Here is a 27,335-nt window from a genome sequence, read left to right on the forward strand (position 1 = left end):
AACCAGCTTAAATAAAACCAATGTTCCCCAATTTTTTGATAATTTGTAAACAAGGATATATGGAATGTCGATGAAACCGGTGTGTAAACAGTACAGAGGCTAAATAAAATTGTAGCAGAAAAAGGGGTACGCCAAGTAGTGAAAGCTATGTCAACGGAGAGAGAGCAAACGGTTATGCGCCATAGGAAATTGGTTCTTCCGATGTTCGTGTTTCCACGAGTGTTTTTCAAAGACCATTTTATCAACAGTCTTCTTGGTTTAGAAGAGTTCGTTGGAAGACACAAATACTCAATAGGGGCAAATTGATAAAAGGGGCCGGGACACATTGATACGGTCTAACCGGGGCACATTGATACGGTCTAATATGTTGTTATTTTCATAAAGAAATATGGTGGGGACCTATACTAGGAAGACGGATCGAGGAATAAGCACAATTAAGAACTTCGAAAAAGCCTGTGAAGCCTTCAAAAGCCAAAAGATGTCTCTGCGGGAATTTCTCAGACCAACTAGAGTCTGAACTTGAAGAGTAATTACATAATACTTTCATGGAAAATTAATTATGGACTCACTCCACAAAATATTAAAATATTAGCTTATGAACTTGCTCTAGCTAATGAGAATGTCATTTTGTACCTGATACATGGGTTAACCATAAAATGGCTACAAAGGACTGGTTCACATTATTTACTAAAATAAACGAACGACTATCAATCAGGGAGCCTGAATCTATGAGCCTTAGCCATGCAACTAGCTTAAATAAAACCAATGTTCCCCAATTTTTTGATAATTTGAAAAAAATAATATATGGAATGTCGATGAAACCGGTGTGCAAACAGTACAGAGGCTAAATAAAATTGTAGCAGAAAAAAGGGGTACGCCAAGTAGTGGAAGCTACGTCAACGGAGAGAGAGCAAAAGGTTAAGCGCCATAGGAAATTAGGTTCTTCCGATGTTCGTTTTTCCACGAGCGTTTTTCAAAGACTATTTTATCAACAACGGATCACTAGGCTGCATCGGAACTTCCTACCCATCAGGATGGATTACATCCGAATCATTTTAGAAGTTTATTAAACATTTTCAAGACCGTGTGAGATCTACAAAAGACCATCCTTGTTTGTTAGTTTTGGACAACCATGAATCACATCTTTCTATTGAAGCGCTTAATTTTTGTAAAGAAAATGGTATTATCATAGTGTCCTTCTCCCCTCACACTTCTCATCACCAGCAATCTCTTGACAAATCAGTCTACGGGCCGTTTAAAAAAAAATTATTTTGCTTTAGTTGATGATTGGATGACGAACAATCCAGGTAAAACAGTGACAATTTACGATATTCCTGGCATCGTGAAATTAACACTGCCCAAAGCAATAAATCCTACGAATATTATATATTTCTGGATTTCAAGCCACAGGAATCACGCCTTACAACAAAGACGTGTTTACTGATGATGACTTCTTGTCAAGCTCAGTTACAGATAGAGAGATGACTTTTCAAAACAGCGCTGTTAAAACTACCCAGGCTGGGACTAGCAACGTTGAGTATATACATTCACAGGAGCACCAATATACGTCTACTACGAGTAAGAATGTTTCTATACACCTGTCCACGGTGAGTCCTCAACAAATTCGTTCCTATCCAAAAGATGGAAAGAGGAAAAATAACAAAAAGGGGAAGAAACCCTTGAAATATGTGGTTCTTACAAGCACTCCAGTAAAGAAAGGAAAGAAGCTGAAGAAAAAGAAGCCAAAAAAAATACTGCAATTGAAAAAAAAGTAAAAAAAAGGTTAAATAAAATAATTAAGCCTGGCACAAAAGAGAAAATGAAAAAGGAAGGAAGATATATCTTGCGTCTCATATGTTTGGTTCCTTACTCGAAATCCAAACCTGCTCAAGACTGGATACAGTGTATGTCATGTAAGAAATGGGCCCACATTGAATGTGGCAAAGACAGTAAAATGTACACTTATATTCATTATAATAAATTACTTAAATATTCTATTGAGTGGTTATTTGTACCATAACATTTTCTTACAATTTTCTTAACATTTATATACTTGTCTCAACCTGCCCGCAGCTAATATCAACTTGCCCCCAAGTGGGGAACATTGATACACTTTGTACCATTATACAAACATGTCAATTTTGGGAAAAGTATCAATTCAATCAAAAGTTAATATTTTAGAAAAATTTGAATGTAAAGTTTTTAATAGAAAAAAAAAACTAAAATTGTAAAAATTAAAATACGAAATTTGTCTCAACTTGCCCCGCTCTCCTTATGTCATTTCTATTTTATATGCGGTTTATTAAGTTTTCAAATAGAAATATACTATATAAGAGTTCTGTCAATGTTATCTCATATTCCTTATCATGATCTACATGAAAAATATATTAGCTGATGGATATGGCATTAGGATGTCAAAAAGAAAATTTAACTACGTCAGTAGCTGATGAGTTATAAATAAAAGAACTTTTCTAAAGCAAAATTATTATGCAGGCAATGAAAGTTAAATATAAGTATGAATTAAAATTGCATACCATCAAGGTATCGTGTCAATAAGTTTGTACAAGGTATTTTAATAAAGTTATTTCGCTCATAGCTATTACAGTTCGTAGTTTCGTAAAAATAACCAGGTGATGTTATGTGTAAGTTTCCATATAGCCTAAGTACAGTAATTGATGCGCATCCCCATGATTTCCTTTCTTAATTTTAGGTTAAAGGTGATTTACCTCTGGTTCTTCTCATCGGCTTCTTATTCTTCGAATCCCGACCGACCTTTACAAAATGTCACTTCCATTTATCTCTAATTTTTGGTTTAATCATAGTTGCACGTGTATAAACACAACCAATTTAAATTAAGCGAATAATTTCTTTATCTCATTATCACTATAACGTATTTGTGAACCCCATCGGCTCAGTCTATCACATCAATAATAGAGAAGGCACTTACGTAACATATAGTACAAACAAACCATATTATTTTCACATTCACTACATTTTGCCGGAAAATGCATTCCCAAAAAATTGCACCACACATGGCTTACACCAAATTTGCTACTAATTTCTCAAATCATCTGCTTATCTCTTATCAACAATGTTTTTTTAAAGCAAATTTGTAATTAGGAATTTGCAGGGCCGGATCTCGCGAATCTTTTTGTCAATAATCCTGATACAATTTTTTAAAGCTAAACCGTAGTTACGCTAAACCCACAAAAATATAAAAAAATTAATTTTTTGTATGAAAATTACCTTTTTAGATAACGTTTGAAGTTTCGGTTTCCACTCCGGAAATCGTTTTCAAAAAGATAAGGTGGAGTGGGATAACTTCGGACCGGTTTTTGTTTGACTTTAATCATTTTTTATTTCCAAATCCACAAGAAAAATGAAATTCTTTTAGTTGGCTGTATACCTTTAATCACAAAAGTTTATTTAAAATCCTTTATAAAAGGTATATAATTTAAAATCCCTTTCGGGTTACATCACAGAACGTTTTCGGACTAAAAAGACCATCATCAGTGTTTTGTTACTCGGTGCACATGACTTAAGCCACTAAATAGCTGGGTAAAACCCTTTAGATGGTACAACATTTAATATGTACTACTACTACTAAGGATTTCCACAGTTTTCACTGTCTTCCTTCACTCAACCGTTTTCTCCAATTTTCCCTGTCATTCCAGTCTCCATCTCGCAGGGTTCTTTTCTCCATAGCCTCGTCGATTTCATCTCTGAATGACCTTCGGGGTCTTCCTCTCTTTCTTCTTCCAATCGGGCTTCATTCTGTGATTTTGTTTATCCAGCGTCCTCTGTCCGCTCTTCTGACGTGGCCGTACCAGGATAGTCTCTTCTCCTCTATATAGTCGATTATGTCTGATTGCACTCCCATTCTCCGCTTAATCTCTGCGTTTTCAATTCTGTCTCTTTTTGTAAGTCTACAGCTTCTCCTCAGGAACTCCATTTCTACTGCTCTTATTCTACCTCTATTTCTCTTGTTTATTGTCCAGTTTTCGGACCCATATGTCAGGATACTTCTTGTCAGGGTATTATATATTCTCTTTTTTGTCTTTATCGTAATGTTCTTATCCCACAACACTGAGTTTAGTTGTCTTATACAGTTTCTTGTTTGTCTCAGTCTGTTGTTTATATCTTCTTCTGTTGTTCCCTGGTTCGATATTATGGTTCCTAAATACTTGAATTTATCTGTTCCATTTACTTGTCTTCCCTCGTCTATCTCTAGGTTTCTCATATCCTTGTTTTCTGTTGTTAGGTATTCGGTTTTCTCTAAGTTTATTTCCATTCCGTTGTTTTTATATTCTTCTTCTGGTTTTCTGAGCATAAAGCTGAGATCTTCTTCATCTTGTGCGATGACTACTTGATCGTCGGCAAAACTTAAGGTGTATAGGTATTCGTCTCTTACTAGTATGCCCATTCCTTCGCACTTTCTCCTCCATGGTTTGAGTGTCTTTTCCAAGAATATTTTAAACAGAGTAGGGGACGTAGCACAGCCTTGTAGAAGTCCTTTTGTCGTCTTAAATAGATTGTAGGCTTTATTTCCACATTTAATAGCTACTTTGTTTTCTTTGTATAGTGCTTTAACTGCTTTTATTAGTGTTTGTCGGATTCCGAGATCATTCATTGCTTCCCATAATTTGACTCTAGGTATTGAGTCATATGCTTTCTTTAGATCAACAAAGGCCAGATGGACCGGTCTACCTTTTGCCATTTTCTTCTCTATCAGTTGTTCTAATGTGTACGTATGATCTAGGCATGATTTTCCTACTGTGAACCCTTCTTGGTCTTCTCCAATTTTTCCTATTATTTCAGTTTCTAGTTTTTCCTTAATAATTTTCCCGTAAAGTCTACCTACCGACGATATTATACTAATTCCTCTATAGTTTTCACATTTTTTCCTGTTTCCTTTCTTATGTATGGATGTGATGTATGCTTGTGTCCATTCCGCAGGTATTTCTTCTCCATTTAGTCCTCTTTCGAACATTCTATGTAGCATGCGGAATAACTTTTCCGTTCCGTTTTTAATTAGTTCGTTTGGTATTCCTCCGGGTCCTTTGGCTTTTTTGTTCTTCAATGTCTTGATTGCTCTCTTAACTTCTGCCAGGCTTATTTCTATCTGGTCGTATGCCCCATTTCCTGCATGTTCTATATTCTCTTCCTGAAATTGGGGACGGTTTTCTGTAAGTAGTTCTACGTAGTATTCTTGCCACTCGTTTTCACTAATTTTGCCGATCTGGGTTTTCTCTGTCTTATTTCGTTGAAGTGCTTTTAATATTCGCCATGATTCTGAATTTCTCATTATTCATTTAATATGTCTTTCATTTTATTTAAAATTATGTTGTGATCTTTTCGAGTATTTCTCAGATAACCTACATGGCAACGTAAGACTCCCACTAGGGGTTGCTGCTGACCCTCAGACGATGTCTGAGGACATATATGTCTATGTCCTTAATTAACTCACATGCACAAGCAGCATGTGTTTGAAAAATCAATTTCATTTTTTGAGTGACAGATTTTATAATTCCTCCTCTGCAAGCCCTGAGTCGATTTCGTTAGGACTTGAGTTGCTTAATTGTTATAAACAAAGTAGCTGTGAATTAAATAAAAAAAAGTGGCTAACTTTAACCCTAATTGACCTAGGCCAAATTTTTTTTGAAAATTCGTGTAAAAATACCAGCTTTTCAAATATCAAAGTGGATTTTAAATAAAAAATTTATACTAATTGACGAATCGTCTTGAAATTTTTGGTGAATTATAAGGACTACTTGACTCAACTTTTCATGAAATATCAAAGTCCTGAGTTCCTTTTTGCAAAAGTAATAGCAGATTTTTGATTTTCGAAATTTTAACCTTATTTTGCAATTTCCGGAGCAACAAATGATCGGACCAAAACTCAAAAACTGCCATTTTAAACTTTTGCCGATCAACTAAAAGATGAATACTCTAAATAATATATTTAATTACCCTATTTTTACATGTAGCAATTTAAACGAAAAAACTGTTGTATGTCATAAATTAAATCACGCATTCCGGGGACCAAAATAAATTGATTGAATCCAACTTACCTTAGTACAAAAGTGTACACAAAAAAGTTACAGCCCGTTGAAGTTACAAAATAAAAATTGTTTTTTTTACATTATCTCCTAAACTACTTGACATTTTGTAATAAAAATGGACACGTTACTTTCTTGTTCTGAAAGCATTTTTCATACAAAAGAAACAACAAAATCTAAGCGCACAGAAAAATTTTAAGGCGGGTATGCAGCCCTAAATCCCCCCAAACTTTTGAGTATGTTCAAATCAAATGAATTTTGTGGCATCATTAGTTTAACACATTATTTTTAAAATTTTTTTGCCTCATCCCTTTTTCCAAAAAACAGTTTTTATTGAGTTACGGCCCTTTTCATTAATCTTTAAAAAATTACGTGCAACTAAATAAATAAATGAATTAACAAGTACAAAAAATGTCTATAACCTCTATAAATATGATATTACAATAAATGTTCCAAATGACCCCCATTTTCTTCAATACACATTCGGTATCGTTTTAATAACGAAAACCGAATGCGCTGAAAAATCATATTTTTCTGACGAAATTGATTTGCAGCTTCAATTATTCTAACCCTCAATTGTTGTTTGTCCTCTATTGTTACAGAATACACTTTCTCTTTTATAAATCACCAAAAGCAAAAGTCCATAGGGTTAAGACCTGGACTTCTGGGTGGCCAAGAAATAGGTGCGTCACGACCCCTTTCAATACACCGACCAGAATACTGCCTGCAAAGGTATTCCCGGACTTCATTACTGTAATGCGGTGGAGCGCCATCTTGTATAAACCACATATTTTGCCTTATTGTAATATTCACTTCTTCCAAATACTCTTGTAAATCGTTTGCCAAGAACTGCAAATAATTATCACCATTTAAATTGTTGGGAACAAATACTGGGCCTATTAGATTGTTATACTCAATTCCTGCCCAAACATTAACTTTGAAAGTCCTTTGGTGATGAGTCGTTTTTTTGGCGTGAGGATTTTCGTCGGCCCAAATGTGCTCGTTATGATGATTTGTTATTCCATTTCTACTGAAGGTAGCCTCGTCGGTAACCAAAATATTTCTAATAAAATTAAAAAATTTTCCATTAACAACCAATCGCAAAATCCAATCCTTTTAGGATAATCTTCAACCAATAACTCTTAAACCGTTGTTAAGTGATAGGGTTTAAGCAGCTGATCCTTCAAACGCCTCCAAACCCTTACGTGAGGAACATTTAGTTGAGCAGCTATTACCCTTGTACTTGCTCCAGGGACTTCTTCAATGATTTCTAAAATGTCTTCATCAGTTGCATCCATTATTGGACGACCACTATTGCCAGCCACTTGCGGTTGAAATGTACCCGTTTCCCCCGTAAACGACGATCAATGGTCAGAAATAATCGTATATCGGGTGTATTTCGATTGGGGTATTTTACTGCATAACGTCTTGCGGCTGCTGCACTATTTCCTTGACATTCACCTACGATATTCCCGATAGTTTATTGAAATCATAACTTAATCTGATCCAACTTACCCAAAGTTAAATGCATATCTGCAATTTCCTGAAATGTGTAGGCCATTATAATATCAAAATTTTTAATATTATTCTCATTCACATAATAAATAATAGCTTCAAATTATTGACTATTATTGATGGAACTGTTTGTAATTATTGTATCCGTAGAAACTAATTGTAATTTTATGGCCAACTAGGAAAAAACTAGTTTTTCGAAAAAGTGATAAGAGGCAAAAAAGTTTTAAAAATAATGTGTTAAACTAATGATGCCATAAAATTCATTTGATTTGAACGTACTCAAAAGTTTGGGGGGATTTAGGGCTGCACACCTCCCTTAAAATTTTTCTGTGTGCTTAGATTTTGTTGTTTCTTTTGTATGAAAAATGCTTTCAGAATAAGAAAGTAACATGTCCATTTTTATTACAAAATGTCAAGTAGTTTAGGAGATAATGTAAAAAAACAATTTTTATTTTGTAACTTCAAAAGGCTGTAACTTTTTTGTGTACACTTTTGTACTAAGGTAAATTGGATTCAATCAATTTATTTTTGTCCCCTGAATGCGTGATTTAATTTATGACATACCTTTTTGAAACACCCTGTATATATATACAAGCTGTACGCTCAGGAAGAAGCTGAAGTTGTTTTCACTTAAAGATCCTTTTTGTGGGGGATCATCCCATTCTGGGTTTGGTTTTACAGTTTCTGGTGTGACACTTCGCTGTTTCCATTACTTTTCTCCATTCTTCTCTCCTTGATTATGCTTTCTATATTTTTAATTTCCATAGTCCTTAAGTCTTCTTCCACTTGTTGTCTCCATCTCAGTGTAGGTCTGCCTCTGGGCCTTTTACCTGGTGGTATTCATTCCACTCTGCTGGGATTGCTCTTCTCTCTTCTCAGTATGTGTCCATACCATCTAATTCTTTGTGCTTTTATTACTCTAACTATATGTTCTCTTAACCCATCCATTCTTGTATTTCGTGGTTCAATTCAACTTTCAATTGCTCTTATTCTCTTGCTGTTAATGTAAATGTTTCTGCAGCATATACTACTATTGGTCTTATGGTCGTTTTGTAGATTTTCATTTTTGTGTTTCGGCTTATCTTCTTATCTTTAAACATTTTTGTATTTCTATAAAACGCTGTATTTCCCGCTTGAATTCTTCTTTTTATGTCTACACTTTCCTTTCTTCTGTTGACTAGTACTCCCAAATATTTGAATGTTTCAACCTCTTCGAAACTGTCAAAGTAGTCATCGTACTATGTCAAAAATTAAGAAAAAATGTGTAAAATATTTAACTAATATCCAAAGAAATTTATAATATATGCTTACGAAAAACATTGTAACATATGATCTCTTTATCAATAGTCGAGTACTTTGTTTTTTAGAGAGATATGTGATAAAATTTTAGCACTGGAATCTAATTAGTTTAGAATTAAGATTTCCTGGTTATCATTTGACGTACAAATTATTTTAAAATAAAAGATAAGAATACGTAGCAGAATTATCAATCGAAAATATGCAAATAATACCGAAAGCGCTGAGTATACAGGGTGTGCCAAAAGAAGCGGGACAGTCGAATATTTCGCGAAATTTACATTGGATGGAAAAACCGAAAAACACGTTTTCAATATTTTCAAAAATCTATCGAATAACATCAAACCTGACACCTCAGCCACACCCCTTGTGGGTGGGACAGGAAAGCAACTTTAAAATATTAAATGGGAACCTCCATTTTTTTATTGCAGATTTGGATTCCTCGTGAAAAAATAAGTAACTTTTATTCGAAACATTTTTTGAGAATTTGAGGCTGGAGATAAACGTGATGAAACCAAACACAGATACAAGAGATACCGCAGATCTCATTTTCATTCGGCATACATTTTATAAATAACCAGCGTGTCCAAACTTAAATCGTACCATTTTTATTTATGAGTTGTTTACCTCGATGAACGGCTGCAAACAAAGTCTGACCCGGATGAACGCTGAATCCAAACTCATCAATATAATGTTTTTACTGCTAATAAAACCCTTATGATCATTTTAAAAAATACAGCTATGTATCCCAGATGGGTGGATCATTAAATGGCAAATCCGATACGTCCAAGCAGATCAGCCCAAAGGATTCAGGTTGACACAAAAATTCGTTAAACGGAAATCGAAATAACATCATACCCCAGTCTATCTGTGAAAAAATCATCGATTTTACGTCAATTTCACTCGATGAAAATGGCAATCAAGCAAGTATTGGACTATTAGACAAGCTTATTTTCATTTTTCTGTCCCAAAAAGCACGCTGACAGACAGAGTCAAACAGCTAAGAGGAGGTGGCGATATCGATATGAAGCCACTTAAGGATCATTTCAAGAAGACATTATCTGAAGAGCTACAAACCAAATTATGATACCTATGAACAAAAAAGAGTTTTTAAGATTTAAAAGCACTTCAAACTTCTGCACCAATTTAATAAAGACAAAAAGATTGCAAGAAACAAGTTTTATTATGAATTTTTGAGCCGCCATCCCCAACTTTCGTTGTCGAAACCACAGTCAACAAGTATTCAAAGAATTGTCGTTTTCAACAAACCACAATTGGACCGCTTCTTCAACAAATATGAAGCACGGCTATCAAAATTTAACTTTACCCTCTCAAAGGTGTTTAACTGCGATGAGACGGGAGTTTCTGTGGTCCATGATAATGCCTCAATGGTTGTGTCACAGAAAGGAAAGAAAATCACGTCGGGAGAAAGAGGCAGAAATGTAACTGTGCTACTATCTATGAACGCGACAGGTGATGTATTGTTACCTCCATTATTTGTATTTGGTAACGTAAAAATGACAGAAGAGTTGAAGAAGGATGCTCCGTAGGGGAATATTTTTGCTTGTGAACAAAGTGGGTAGATCAGTGCCAATTCATTTTTGCTTTGGCTAAAGATATTAGTTGCTCGAGTGAATCCCACTAAGGAAAGTCCGGCTCTTTTGATACTTGATGGCCACAGTTCTCACAAGGAACTACAAGTAATTGTATATGCGAGAGACCACAAGGTTCACATGATAAGTCTACTCCCTCACACCGCCCACAAAGTACAGCCTCTTTACCGAGAAATAATGAGACCCTTCAAGGCTACGTACAATGAGGCTTGTGCAAAGTGGATGAACCAATATCGCACGCTTAAAATAACCCAAAGAGACATTGCTGAATTGGTTAAAATAGCTTTCCGAGCTATTTGTAGGATGGAACTTGCAAAATATGGGTTTGCCTGTACTGACTTGTACCCATTGCAGAAGACCATTTTTACTAGACTATTTTGCTGCAGCACACTTTTCTGAAGACAATGAAGCCCATAGTTATACAGTCCCCTGCACAACAACGCCTTCATCTGGATCATCATTGGCTGTAACAGACAGGTTTGATAGACCTTTATCTACCTCTTCTGAAAAACCACTAAAATCGTGTTCCACAGTTGCAGTTTCTCCTCCCTGCATATCTTCGGCATCAAGTAGCTCTACTGTGACAGCTCTATCTTTATCTATCCATCTGCGATGGACTTCAGAGCCACAAACCTTCCTTATTTCAAATTCTGACGGACAAAGTTTCACCTGTAACAAACGAGGCTAGGAAGAAAATTATTCAAAGAAAGAAATGAAGTGAAAAGAGTGAAATTTTGACCGGATCTCGTTATAAAACTATGTTGGAGAAACGGTTTGAGGAATCAGAAGAGAAAAAGGCAACGAGCCAGAAAAAACCAAACCAAACAGCTTGAACATAGAAAAAAACAAAAGAAGAGTCTTCATGTGAATAGACAACTTTTCGCGTCAACGATACTAAGTAGTGGAAGTTTAGAAATGAACACTAAAGAACAAGAAACTATCGAGTGTCTCATCTGCGGAGAAACTACAAATGAAGATTGGGTACAGTCCATTACATGCAAGGGGTCCACGGATCAAGAAAATCTATTTTTTTACCACTACTACTATCGGTTTACAGCGTTCTCCGACGTCTTCCGACTCCTAACCGCCATTCTTCTCTATTTGACCATAGACCTGGAGGGATTTCTCTTTCCTCTAGTTCTTTTTCAATTCCCTCTCTCCAGCTTCTTCTCGGCCTTCCTCTTTTTCTTCTTCCTTGTGGTGTCCATGTCAAAATCTGTTTCGGAATCCTGTCATCTGGCATTCTCTGTACATGGCCGTACCATATTAACTGTTTTGTTTTTATGAGATCAACTATTGTATGCTTGACTCCCATCATTTCTCGTATTCTCTCATTTGGTATCCGATCTCTTCTTGATTTGCCTGCTGCTCTTCTCCAGAAGTCTATTTTTTTTTCCATTTTTTTTATAAGTGTGAAAATTGCGCAACATGAACATTTGTAAGCAAATAAGATTCAAAAATATTTACATAACTCACAAAATATTAAAAAAAAGGTATTTCATTATGCTACCAATGATATTAACGTGTTTTTAATGTGTACAGTACTGGACAAGTGTTTCTGTAGCACAACAAAAAATAATTTTTTTTTATTTTAATTTGATATGTTTAACCACGGAATTTTGCAAATATTAATTTTTGTGTGAACAATAAACATATTTACTTTTAAAATATTGCATTTTTATATGTGTTTTCAAAAAAAAAAATATTTTCAAAAAGCCTTAGGTGTCCGGTACTGGGCAAGTCTCCCCTAATAAGTATTAAATCTGACGTGCGAGACTGAAATTTATCAAATTTGAAAGACAATGGGATTCAAAAGTGGCTAAGGGCACAAATGAATATATTTGGAGATTGCCACAAATATAGGAAGGTAGACATACACAGAAGAGTTCATTAATTAGCTAACATGGTATAATTATGTACAGATAACGAGGTATAGTTGTAAAAGTAAACAATTTGTTTTACTGGGCATTAACTGAAAGAATAAAACTTAACTTGGAGAAAAAGACATGGACAGAGAAAACGGAAAATTGAAAATAATTTCTGGTGATTTGATAATAGATTTTGTCCAATGGCATACATTTTTCCCGTATACACATAATAAAATAAAATGGATGACTTACAAAACAATAAACATCCAAAAAATCTCCATTTTGGGTAAGAGCACAACTGTTATGTCAAGAAACATTTCACTGTCAACTTTTTACACACCATTTTCAAAATATTCACCGCTAGTTGTTACACAAAAAATATCAAAATACTTTAAACTCCACATAATAAGTATTTTAATTAGAAGAGTAAGTCACAGAATATTTTAATATCATTTGTAATTTGAAATTAATTGTAATTTCAAATTAGAACTAGTTAAACGGCACACAGCCTTCCCAATATCGGCATTTTGTCCTGTCCGAGGTTTTTGTTTCTAATTTTAGGTTGACATGATGACAAAATTCAGAGACCTTGATCTATTCTTAATAGTCTTTATGCATTTGAGTTTTCCGCTACCATAAAACAGTTTTCATTTTTGAATCTATGCAAAACGATAAATTACAAAAGGTGTACAGGATGTCGCAAAATAATGGATGTTAATATTAAAATTATTATTATTATTATGCTGGCATTTGTAGATTTAATAGAATAGGGAAAGATGATATAATAGAACAATTGTCAAGTCATATAAAGTGATTGATTAATAAGATAGGAGGTAAGCAAACTTATTTAATTGATTGAAATGTTCGTTTCGAAGACCATATGCTTCGTATGGATATGAATGAAATGATAACGAAACTTTAAAAACAATGAAGGAATCACTAGACCAAATTCTCGATTCAACTTTGATGAAAGTCAGTTTTGAGATACACCCAAAACGACATTCTAAATAAGTCTAACTTTTTTTACTATAAAGTTAAGTTCCAAAAACTAATGGGACAATACCACTATTTGTAAGCTAAAGAAGAATACCAGAAAGTGTACAAAGACGGCCACAATAGCAGAAGGAACTGGCATACGAGCCTAGAAATAAATACTCAGCAAGCCTGAGTAAAATACCAAGCATCTTTTGCCGTGAAAATATCACGGACAAGACATTGTCATAATGTCCGTTAATCAAGCAGCCATCAAAGCACTGAAATCACATGTGATCAGGTCTAAAGTAGGAATGCATATGCACATGCAATGAAATATTGAAGGCAAATTTCAGTTAATGATTAAAAGCATGTCCTATTTGTTATTAATATTAGAGCCCAGCTATTTAAAGAGGGAAATTTTATTTATCTTATTGAACAGATATTACAAATCTTATACAAAGTGTTTTTCAACATATATGTTTTTATAGTATCGCTTACAAGATACAACTCTGACAAACTCCTTTGTCATAATATATCTGAACACTCGATTAATAAGGGTGTGCTTTTAGAACGAGTTGATTACACTAAAAATACAAATTTTACACTGTCTATTTACTTAAAAGAAGATAAAGGATTTAAGAGTACTTCAAAAGATATACAAACTGAGCTCTTAAGATTGTATGCTTCAGATATGCAGGGAGCAAATTTTAAGTCAGATAATTTTTTGCACTAATGGCTGACGATACAACAGATAGTTTGTTACAAACTCAAACGGTATTAGTCCTTCGATCTTTTGGCGGAAAAAGACATGAGCGATTTAGAGGTTTTTAAAATCCGCAGTTAAGATTCATATTTTAAAAGATTCGCCCGAGAAATTAATCGCAAAGACTTACGACACTGATGTTGTAATGCGTGGGATAGTTGAGGGGGGTTATGTTAAAATATGAGAAATTTGCTATAAACTATATACATCAATGAAAGAGAAAAGACTAAGGAAGTAGGCACTTCAGTTTGCACACTACCAAAACATGCCTATTGCAAATACACTCTTTAACAAAAAATCGAACAGAAAATGGACTCGGGTAGCACTAAGAACTAAACTGACTTCATTCTAACCAACAAGATTGCCACAATAAAAGATGTCAGTGTAATAAATAAATTTCAAACAGGCAGCGAGCATAAACTAATCAGGGCAAAAATTGTTCTAAATCTGAAAGTAGAACAAATAAAATTAATCACAAAACCAACAGTAACCGGTATAAATACTAACAATTTAATTCATTATCAAAGAACAATTGAACCTGAACACCTGAAGAAAAAAGTATTCGATCATGACCTACGGCTGCGAAACTTGGACAAGAAAGAAAGAGATAATAGCGAAACTCACAAGTCACTCAAAGGGCAACGGAGCGATGCAGGCTAGGTAAAACAAAGAGATATCGAACAATATATATACTATATAGGAATATACTCCAATAATCCAAGAATTAGCGGAAGTTTTACCTTGGGGAGGACTGCACTGTTTTTCAAGCGGAGATTTACGCGATACTGCAATGTGCAAAAGGAAATAATGAGAGAGCTCTCGAAAAAGAGCAGATCCATATATTGTCTGACAGACAAGTGGCATTGAATGTACTGGCGTGTCAGGGAGTGACGTCTGGGCTGGTGTGGGACTGCATCAAAGAACTGAATGAATTGGGAGACCCGAACAAGGTTGAGCTTGTCTGGGTACCAGAGCATCAGGGTATCAAAGAAGCAGATCAACTTCCACAAAGAGGATCGAACGAATCAAACGAACCGGCTATAACTCTGGGATTACCAAAGGCTGCAGTTCATAGGGCTGAAGAGGATTGGATCAGAGAGAGTCATGAGCGATATTGGAAGAGAATCCCAAAACAAACACATGGAAAAATCTTCATTGCTGTACCATGTAAAAAAATAACAGAGGGACTGATTTATATGGGACAGGAACAAACTGAGAATAGTAACAGGAATGTTGACCGGGCATGCACCAGTAAGAGAATTCCCGAATAAAATAGGCATTTACTTGGATCAGACGGGCCCAGGAAAAAAAACATAGAAGACAGTCAGAAAAAAAAGTAGAAGGAGGTCAAAGATCCAATGAATTCAAAATAAACAAAGAAATAAAACAGGGAGATGGTTTAAACCAATTGTTGTTCGTCACAATAACGGACAGAATTATAAAAAACCTCAAAGCTAAAGAAGAAAACTTAAATACAATAATTGGATACAGGAACTCACAACCAGTAAAATTACACAGATGATATTGTACTGGTAGCGAACAAAAAAAATGAAGTATTTTAAGATGTAGGCTCCTTTGGTGAGCACCTATTTATATTTTTATTCTCGAATAAGCGACCCTCTGAATGAAATTATCACCACCCGCCACTGTCTAGTATAGATTTAAGATCATTTCTGTGTCCTTTCGGTCTACAATGATCTCTTGCAGTCTTTGTACCAGCAAGTTATGATTGACATTATCAAAGACAGTTAAAAATGAAACAGATAAAAATATCCTGTCGCGCGCTGATTGTAACACTTTTGGAACAAGAAAACCGAATTGTATGTTAGCACTCCATTTTTTACACCTACATAGTTATTCTGGCGTAAATTATGCAGACAAAAAATGTCCTTAGAACTTGGTTCATTGAAGTAATATGTCGTTTGAAATATTCGCGCAGTTTAGGATTTAATGTCTTGGGAATTGTGACAAATCTGAATTTTAATCAGTCGTATGGTATTTGACCTGTGTCATATAATTTAAAACACATTTACAGTGCGTCTTTTTTTTTTCGAGATATGTTATTGCAACTAAAAGTATTTAGTTGATGTGATTATGATAAGTATTATTATTCGATGACGAACAAGCTACGCCAGCACGTGATTGGTTTTTTATTAATATCTAATCCATGATAACCTACGAAAACATTCATAAATAATCATAAATCATACAAATTTAATATCAATTTGCACCATTTATATATGATCTGGCATACCAAAGAAAATTATTTCATCTTTATCAAATTTGCCATGACTTTTTCTAAGATTAAAAAATAAGATCGATATATATATATATATATATATATATATATATATATATATATATATATATATATATATATACAAAAAATTGACATAAACGATACCCTTGTCCCTCAACTTTCCAAAAGTACTTTATCTTTGATTTCGCCCTTCCTATTTATCTTATGCATTTTTTCAGAGTATAATGGCGTCTAGATATCTTTCCCCCACTGTTTCCCCCCTTTCTTTCACAAACCCACCCTCCGATTCCCGGTGGTAGCGTCAGGCTCAACGAAAAAGGCAAATCGAACACAAAGCCGATTAGGGCTCTCCCTTTATGTCTTAAAATGAGAAATGAGAGCGATCGAGCATTAGTCAGGACCGAACTAGTAGTGTTAAGGGTAGAGAATAGTAATATTTTCAGGAATTGGGTTTTTTTTAATTGAAGCACGTATATAATATAACGCGTCACCACATGTATCAAAATAAATAATATACAGGAGTGGGCATAAGTCAGTTGACCAATTCGCATAACAAACAAAAAGAAAAAAACTATACAGAAAACTAGTTTATTGTTATATTATTTATATACAAAAGTAATTATGATTTTAAAGTTACTGTTTGTGTTCAAACTGCAGACCACCTTCCTTAATACAGCTACTACAGCGCTTATTTACGCTTTTACAGATTCTTGTTTTCAAATGTTCAATATCACGTAATTAGGTGGCAAACACTTTGTTTTTGAGTGCTCCCCAGGGAGCAAAATTGCATGGCGTTAGGTCGGGTGATCGTGCTGACCACTCAATCCTTCCTCTTTTTCCTATCTACATGACAAACTGGGCATTCAGGTATTCGCGAATTTCAAGTCCAAAGTGCGTCGGAGCGCTGTCTTGTTAAAAATAGCGAATAGCTACAAACTCTGGGTTATTTTAGTACCCTTAAATCAATATGCAGTTCAAGATAATTTTCTGCATTTACGCTGCTTTAAAAAAAAATACGGACTAACTAGACCACCGGTGTGAATCCCACACTGTTACTGCAGGAAGATTTAACTCATGAGCAATGGTTTCTTGAAAGTTTACATCTGCCCAGTAAACACAATTTTGTCACTTAATCTGTCAGCGTAGTTTGAGCTGCGCCTCATCACACTAAAGAATTTGCTTTGCAAAATTCCATTCTATGGTCAGGGTTGTCTTCCGGTACCGCATGTATCAGACGTGGACGATAACAGTGATAATTAATTTCTTTAAAATGCGACTAAAATTGAAGCGATGCAGATTCCTTGGGCGTCTCAACAAATGTTTGAGCAACGTCATATTGTCTGGTAATCTGCAAGAAAACGCAGGTACGAAGTCAACAAACAGATTCGTTCTTCTGTAGTGTACTTTACACGGGCGTGGGATGCCATGGCGACGTGAACACGGTGACCGACAATCGTAAACCAACATGTGCCACACTGCCCATCTCTCATCGCACAAATTCGGTAAGGCAAGCAGCGATGCCGCGTCCCCACTATTTTTGAACCGCGTCAAACAGCATTAACTGACTTATGCCCACCCCTGTATATCCAGAACCAAAAATAGATACCATTTCCAGAGAAATTTACAGTTTAGATATATTCACATACTCTATTATTGTGCTTTGATTTCACTTGACCTCAATCAATTTGCCTAAAAGACTAAACGATATAATTATACGTTTCTGTCAAAATGTATGTAGAAATTGAACCAGCTTCTTTTCAGATCACTAAGAGAGCCCCAAGGAGAAAAGGTGCAAGTGCCGCGGGTGATTTTAAACTAAAACCAAACTATCTGAATATATCTGAGTACCTTCCGAAAAATACAAGAGCTCTGATCAAACCAATGGATCAGAGTGCAATAGCCATGTTTAAAGCATATTACCTACGCTGAACTTTCCGACAACTTATAAGGGAAACTGATAGTAAATCTTCAATTAAAACATTTTGGAAAAACTAAACATCTAGGATGCTATTGACAGTCAGTGAATCAAGCAATTAAATAAAATTAACAACAATGAAACATGTTTGGAAAAAGTATGGCCAGAATGTGTAAAACGTACTGATGCAGAAGTTAATATCTTTCCTGAAATTAGGCAAAACATTTTGGATTTAGCACATAATCTCGGTTTTCAATTTTTGAATGAACGTGATGTGCTTGATCTGCTTGAAGCTGATAGGGAACCCCTTTCATATGAGGAACTCATTTAGTTGCAAGCAGAATCGGCATTTGATGAAGAGACAGCCTGTTGCATCCAAACAGCTAACATCAATGATCCTTGAAAATGATAGTGACGTCGAACGAAGCGCTAAAGTTTCTTGACGAATTAACTCAACCATTAGTTGTTATAAATCACTGAAGAGCGAAGGCAAGTCAAACAACATTGGACAATTTTTTAAGCCAGGCCCATCCTTGAGGGCGAAGAATGATGACGAGAGTGATTTGCAGGTTACCATTTCTTCATTTCCTTCAGATTAAAGCCATTAAAAAAAATTATGTATGTATACCTGCACATATTTTATGTAATATAAAGTTGTTGCATTTTTGTTTAAATAAATGCAGTGATTGAATTTTTTTTAAGGTTTAGAAGCAAAGGAAATTTATGAACGAATGTTGAAAGTGTATAAGGACTCTTGTCGTACGTGGTCGTACAAGCCTTGTAGACGATTCACGTCAAGGACGTCCAAAAACAACAATAACACTAGAAATCGTAGAAAAAATACAGGATATCGTAAAGGAAAATCGTCTAGTGACTGCAAGAGATTTAGTAGAAGCACTAGACATCCCATTGGGCAGTGTAAGCAATAGTTTGACTGAGAATTAGGTTTCAGAAAGCTGTGTTCACAATGGGTACCACATTCTCTAACAATTGAACAAAAATACATTCGAATTCGACTTTCTCGGCAACATTTAGAGCATTTTCGTTTAATTTTATTTTGTATTCGTCTAGTATAATACCAGACTAATCTATATTCAGTGCTCTCCTCGTAACTAAATTTCCAACTATTTTCTTGGTGGAGCAGATCAAAAATGGCGTCTGAAAATTGCCGATTCAGTTATCCATCATGTTCTGTGGCAATGCAATCAGGAGCTAGGAGGGGTGTCACCTACAAATGAAAAATGATTTGATTCCCGCTGCTGTACCGCCACTCACACCCCTCGGACCAAACCGCATGCATCCATGTCGATCCTACCACTTAAAATCCACCCTCGAATCCGTCGATTGCTCTCATTTCTCATTTTCAAATGGAAAGGGAGAAACCACAGGGGTGGAATCAGAACGTTTAGATTCCGAATTCACTATACTATAACAGTTATTTGATTATTTTTTAATCTTCTAGTTATTTACAATGTTCTCAAAACTGTCAATACGAAAAGTGACAATCTGGATTAAACAAATTAGTCCAAGTAGTATGGGCGGATTGACTAGGAAAAATATTCTCATTTCATATTTTTGAACAATCTTACTTGAAATAGTCCCCTTATAACAAAAGTGCACGTTGCCAAGAGAAAATGATGGTCAAAAATGTTTTTTAGATTAATTCGCTCATTCTGAGCAAAAATGTTCTGAGTAACCTTTCTCTTAAATTCATCGCTTTCGAGTTATCAACAATTTAAGATCTGAAAAGAGCGAAAATGGCCGAAAATTGTCTTACAAAACGTTTAACAAAATACGCGACAAAGATTTGCAAAATACCTATTTGGGAGGGTTGATTCAAACTACTACTATTCAACGAACGAAAAAAGGGCAATGAAAGGCAAGACCGCACTTGTTCCCACAAATACTTTATAAAGCTGGGTAAGCTATCCAAACGAGTTTGTAGACATGCTTTTGGTTCAATCCACGGCATATCAAGGAGACCTGTAGATCTCATTGCTCAATATTTTCGTGACAGAGTTATTGCAGCGCCACCTAGTAACCAAGGAAAGCATACAAACAGACTCAACCGAAAATCTAACGGAATACTCAAAAATGTGAACATGCACATCCAGAGCTTTCCAAGGCGTGAATTGCATTATAGTAGAAATAAATTCCGTCGATTCTCTTTATCTCCAGATCTAAATGTAAAGAAGATGCATCAACTCTATTTGGAACTTTACGAACCAGAAAGTGTTAGCAATACTAAATATAAACCCAAAGTTCCCTATGACTTCTACTATCGATACTTCAAAAAAAAATTCAACTACACGTTTGGCTCACCTCGATCAGATACGTGCAAAAAATGTGATGTCTTAGATAACAAACTCAAAGATGTGACCCTCGACGAAAATGAACGAAAAGTTTTAGCAGCGGAAAAGAAGTTGCATGAAATTAAGGCCGATTTGTTTTTCAAGGAGGTGGAGGAGAAAACCACATTGTGCAAGCATAGCGACGAAGTGGAGGTTCTGACTTCTAACAAAACCTTCCACTTCCAAAAATTCCTGCTGGGGAAGCTTTTTACAAACGCCAGTTGTAGACATACAACTTCTGCGTCCATTCTGGTAAGACAAATCAAGCACAATTTTATATGTATGATGAAACTACGGTTCGAAAGTCACCAACCGAGGTAGTGTCATTTTTGTACCACTATATAAAAAATATACTCCCTAAAAATGTTAAAGTTTTATACCTTTTCTCCGATAACGCTGCTGCGCAAAACAAAAGCTCAGTAATGATTCAGTTTCTGTATTTGCTGCTGAGAACTAGGTCTATTGACAAGATAGAGCACCGCTTTCCTGAGCCAGGACATAGCTTTCTTCCCTGTGATCGCTGCTTTGGAGTTATTGAGAAGTTTTTAAGGAAGAAAGACTACGTTTTTAACCACCAACAATATGCTGATTTTGTTAAACAATCATCCAAACAGTTTATTTCCATTCTGGTAAAACAAAATATGATCCTGAACTTTAGTGGTCACTATGAAGGACATTTTAAAAAAGTTATCTCAGATGCAGGAAAGCAAAGATTTCAGATTTCCAAATGCCGAATTTTCTAGTACAGCAATGAACATTTAGATGGTATTCAAGTCAGTATATCTACTGGCCTTCCGAGTCTTCACTTATTCCAAATCTTGAGAAACATTGACAGCGATCTCTCAGTTTCTTCTGATATTCCTCTCTATTGCAATCCTATGCCTGTCAAAAAAGACAAATATACAGATAAAATGCAGTTGGCAACACCATTCGTTCCTAAGGACCAAATAGCTTTTTACACCCGTCTCACCCATGTGATGCAGCCATGGCAGAGAAAACCAAATCATCTGGAATGGATGATGACGACCAGGTAGATGAATGCATGATGTGTTTGCCCGTGTGTTTAATGTTTTATTTTTTTTAATGCTATTTTTTCGACTCCAACCTGTTACTTTTTACAGATTTTTTCGTATTTGTGTAGTAGGCAAACCATAGTCGTTTGATTGTTGTAACCGAATAAAAGAGTTTTTGTTGGGAATTTGTTTTTTTTTTTCAAAAATGATGGTAAAGAAGCTTATTTCACGGTGCAAGAAAGATGCAGGTCCAACTTTTTTTAAATTTTTTTTCTTATTTTTTCAAAAATTATCTACTTGAAAATAGTCTCAAGTATTGACTAAATCTGTTTGTCATCGATTGATATAAAAATTAAAATAAAAACTTTTATTAAAAAACAGTTTTTTTCAATTTGTCAACAATTACCAAATATGGAGCATCTTTCTTACAGCAAACTCCTCAATTATGAAATGCTAGTTAGAAATGAAATTGTACCTGCTCTGAAAAACAAGCTTGAAGACAATTTTAATGAAATATGGTTTCAGCAAGACGGAGCTCAAGCTAATTTGGTATAAATGTTCGGCGTTTTGTAGATCAGACATTTCTCGGACGATGAATTGCTAAATTAGTAATTAAAATGAGCGGTTAATTGACTCCACTTCTAGTTTTATAAACTGAGTTAACAACAAAATAAATTATCAAATTTCTATAACCATTTGAAATACCCACGTTAGTTAAGTCAATCTTTCAAAAAACGATGCAATCTTTATAAATACGAACGTGATTGAGCCCTTCATTGTATAATGACAAAAATACAATGGATATCAGTCGAATATAAGGTTAACTCAACTTCGTATTTGCCATATGTCGTCGGAAAAAACCGCAGGTACCTCAATAACATCTTTTTTGGTTTTTAAAAAAACAACACTGACAAGATTTAGAGTTTGTAAAGACATGTCAAAGTTGACTGTGAAATCAGGCATAAGGGATGGAGAGATTACACATGATATAAAATGTTTTATTATAATGATTGTATTAGGTTTTTATAGACATAAAAGGGTCTATAAAATATTTTTATATTAATTATATATTAATTTCATCATATTTTTCTGGTTTTCGAACTTATCTACATTGTTTTCTTATTATTATTTAGATCGAATATTTTTTCTTTGGATATTGGGATACAGTAAAATAGAAATATGAGAACTGACAAAGACAGTCAGTTCAACAATGAAATTCGCGATATGATTTTTGGTTTTGCTTAATCAAATTACAGTGGAACCGCTGCAGCTCGAATATATTCACAATTATACTCAAATCGAAGGCAACCCAACTACTGTTTCGAAATAGTTACAACCATCTAGGTGAGACGAGGTCTCTACATCTTAGATGTCAATACGAAGGTACAAAAACTATTACTGTCGATGAAGAAGATGAAATTTGAATTCTTGTTGCAGATAATCCAGATATCAGTACTCGCTGATTAAGTATGGCAACAGGGATAAGGCTATCGTCTGTTTTTAGAGTATTGAAGAGGGAACACCTGCATTCATATCATTACAGTCCTGTTCAGAATTTATCTGCGCTTCTACAATTTGTTTTTTACACGATGGGGCACCACCACATTATTCTTTAGACGTTTGTCAATAGTTAAATCAACAGTTTTTGGATCGATGGATTGGTCGTGGAAGTGAGTTTGCTTAGCAACCAAAAAGTCCAGATTTCAATCCTCTGGATTTTTCAATTTGGTCGCAAATTGAAGAATTTCGACAGAAAATAGAAGGGATCCTGCCTAGTGCACGGGCTTCGGTAAACCGTCTGGGTTTGAGTGGCTGCGGCAGCCTTACTGCCTAGTGCGCGAATGCCCTAAGGGGTTTTTGAACATTTAATTTAAAGTTTTTTGTTTTTTACTTTATTTACTTTAATTTGTTATTGTTACATATTTAGAGAATAAAATTTTTATTGTAAATTTAAAATACATTGGAGTTTTTAAAAGCAAATAACTCGATAAGTGATCGAATTACATGTATCAAACAATAGAAATTTTTTTTGTAGAATTTAACTCTTCTTCATATTTTTCTATTATTTTACCCATAGTTCACCCGAAAAAAGAAGTTAAATGAGAATTTAAATTAGCAATCTTCAGCCCAAAAAACGTAAAATTGTAAATTTTTAAATAAAAATTGTGAAAACATACAAAATTATTACGTAAATTAAAATCCATATTTAAATAATATATGTATAAAAGGTTTGTATAAGGCATGTTGGACACAATCATCATATTTTGAGGTCTAGAATCTACAAGTCAGAGAATCGTTATTAATGAATCACCCTGTAAACTCGTATTATAAATAACTTTTACAAGATACACATTTTAATCCGTTTATATAAAAAATGTGTAACTAAATTAAATAGTCATACACTATTTTGTTTCTCGCTTCACATGCAATCTGCGACGTATTATAAAATAACAATTGATATCCAACAAATAATATTAAAATACAAATAAAATAAAAAGTAATCTTACCTTCATTCATAGCCATGTCCATTAGCTGTAGATCCTCGTCGTTAAGAATCGAAGAAAGGAAACCATCAGTTTGATTAATCTCAGAGGAACCATTCTGTGAGTAAAAAAAGATTAATTGTTTTTCGAATGACAGAACCGGGCGGCGACATCAAAAAATTTGAGGTGGCGTACATGAAAAATGTTCGAAGTGCGTATACTCCAGCGGGTTTCTATATCCCCTGGAGATAAGCAGAATGGACAAAGAAAACATGCATGAAGGAATATAATTAATTTTCAGTTTCAGTCCAAAAAGTGAGCTATTGAAATACACTCATCGACAAAAAAATGATTTACTATTTCTCTTAGAGGCCGATTTCTTTTTTATCGTGTTACAATCTATTTATATCCTCAAATATTTTTATAAATCAACCTTATTATTTAATTCTTCACCTTTTTGCGTGAACTGCAGCGTTTCCTGCATCTTGTATCATATTATTTTTGAGCCAACAGTTTTTATGTTACTTTTGTTTATTATTACGGGACCAAGAGATCGCATCTCTCAAGTATAGTCTATTTGTTTGTAACTGACAGCTCATTATAAATGCAAATCTTCAGATAGAGGTTAAGGTTTACCGTCAAGGCCATTAACCATTGCCGTACGAATGTAGTTAAAACCAATAGGGTTTTTTTTTTTCAAAAATTACGAGTTATGCATTAAATTGTTAAGAAATTAAAAAAAAAACAGTAATAATAATAAGAAAACAGAAATTTGTGAAGAAAATTTGTATCTTAGGCAGATAATTACTTGTATTTTCTTTCTGGTCTTTAATTTTCCTACGAAGCAACTTCTCTCTTTTAATATTAGCAGGTTAAGGGCCACCATATTGAAAGAAAACGATTCCTGGGTGGGACGAATGGGATTATGCCATTTTCCATATTTTCATTCGTACTGGTTAAAGAATGATCTTTATGTGAATAATATCAAAAAAGTAATGTCAACGAATCGCTTCCAGTTATTGTGGAAAACGCTGCATTTTAACGAAAATTCAGTAACAACAGATGGCCGTTTGCAGAAGATCGGTCCCGTAGTTAGCAGACTGAAGGATAAATTCAAGGCTGCCATCGTTCCAAAGGAAAACCTGTGCATTGACGAAACTTTAGTGTCTTTTTAAGAGCGACTAAAATTCAAGCAGTATTACGTTTTGTTTTATGAATAAAAAATATTTCATCAGGCAATTGTTACTTATAAATATTATGGGCCATGTGAGTTCCCGTCGACATCTCAGAAGCACAGGCCAAGTATGCTTTCTAGACCATCTGGCCGGGATCGAAATGTCCCCGTGTATTTCAAACGAGGTCGAGAAGCCGATATTGAGCTATAATACACAGCATTTTATGACGACGCAGAGCGTGAGTCCACGTCGGAATCACACGGCCCGTCTTCTTCTTTAGGTACCGTCTCCTCTAAGGAGGTTGGTAATCATCACAGCTATATTCACTTTTGAGATTGCAGCTCTGAACAAGTCGACGGAACTGCAATTATACCACTTTCTCAGATTGTTGAGCCAGGAGATGCGTCTTCTTCCAATACTTCGTTTTCCCTGTATTTTTCCCGGCATTATGGTTTGTAGCAACACATATTTATCCCCTCTCATAACGTGGCCGAGATATTGTAACTTTGTTATCTTAATCGTATTCATGATTTCCATTTCCTTTGTCATCTTTCTGAGGACCTCAACATTTGTTATTCGGTCTACCCAACTTATTTTTAATATTCTTCGGTAGGTCCACATCTCGAATGCTTCAAGTCGATCGCTCACCTCTTTCTTTAAGGTCCAGGCCTCCACCCCATACAGCAGCACCGAAAACACATATGAACGTAATATTCTTATTTTGAGTTGCAAACTAAGGTCTCTAGCTTGTCCAATTCTCATTTTTATTTCTTCTGTATACTCGTTATTTTCATTAATACGGCCCGTATATAACTTTTATGTGCGAGTCCGTGTTGGCCTCTCATGGCACTTAACCTGTTAGTACTATTTTTGGATTTATAAGGCATATCAATACTATTACATTCATAGAATAATTTGTCTCATTCGGGGATAATCCTAGAATGAATTTGACGAAGTTGTCAAATCATCTTTGGGATACCTGCCGGCTGAGTACGGGAAAGTTGTGATGAATTTGATACCGTCCGTGTTATCAGTTAGCAGCTCAGTCCATACGTAAAAATTTGTTACTATTAAACTTAAAAAAACAGCACGTATTCTCTGAGAGAAAAAACTATTGTGTTAAATGTTCAGGACTCCCTCGTTCATCAAGGGAGTCGGTTACAACGGTTAATAATGTAGTGACTATGTACTCCAGTATGACAGCTATTAGCGAAAGAGCGATTTAAAGATTTTTAAGTGAAAGAAAACAGTGAAACATTACTGAGCCAAAAAAACATGAAAGAAAAGAGCCAAGTATAACCAGACTATGCTTAAAACGGAATTATTACGAATTGCAAGGCAATATAAATTGTCTTAAAAAAATACGTCATTGACGAAATGAAAAAAACAAAACGAATAACGGTATTACGTTTGCCACCTTATCATTCTAAACTAAAACCAATAGAGTTAATAAGGGCCCAAGTAAAAGTTGAAGTGGCCAGAAAAAATACAACTTTTAAATTAAAGAATGTCAAACAACTTTTATTAAATTCCATAAAAAACTTAACGAAAGATAACTGAACCAATGCCGTAAACCACGTAAAAAAAAAGAGGAAGAAAAATTGTGAACTTCTGATAATAATATTAAAGAACTTTGTCAATATATAATCATTCCAATCGAGCTAAACAACGAATCTTACTCAGTAGAAGAGGAAGAGATGGAAATTCATCTCTTCCTCTTCAGTGATTCCAGTTTAACCACTGTACCTTGCAGATTAGTAAAGATTTGCATTTGTAATGCTTTGTAGCTGCCAGTTGATCGACAGAAGATAGACTTTAATTTATCGACACCATCTATTTTGTTATATGTATTGTCGTCTTTCTACAGTTGGCCATTTTATTTTGTATTGCTGCATAAGCAGTACTGCTTCAGCTATCTCTATGAATTTCTTATTATTTCCTTTTCTTAATTTCTTCTGTCAGTTGACGAATATTATTGTACACATTTTGTTTCTTGTACTAAGGGCCTTATTTACGATTTAATGTTTATATTTTGTTTCAATTGATCAT

At 34.8% G+C, this 27,335-nt stretch overlaps 1 protein-coding gene across 2 annotated transcripts in view; it reads right to left on the reverse strand.

The window, feature by feature from the left end:
* The window catches only part of cnc (NFE2 like bZIP transcription factor cap-n-collar), a 229,428-nt gene that overhangs the window by 9,798 nt on the left and 192,295 nt on the right, over positions 1 to 27,335 (reverse strand). For both annotated transcript variants that reach the window (XM_072546199.1, XM_072546200.1), the window contains exon 8: positions 24,136 to 24,229. In XM_072546199.1, coding sequence (XP_072402300.1) covers positions 24,136 to 24,229 — 94 coding nt within the window. The remainder of the gene's footprint in view (positions 1 to 24,135; positions 24,230 to 27,335) is intronic.

The sequence above is a fragment of the Diabrotica undecimpunctata genome, chromosome 10 (genome assembly GCF_040954645.1).
Source record: "Diabrotica undecimpunctata isolate CICGRU chromosome 10, icDiaUnde3, whole genome shotgun sequence".
Lineage (NCBI taxonomy): Eukaryota > Metazoa > Arthropoda > Insecta > Coleoptera > Chrysomelidae > Diabrotica > Diabrotica undecimpunctata.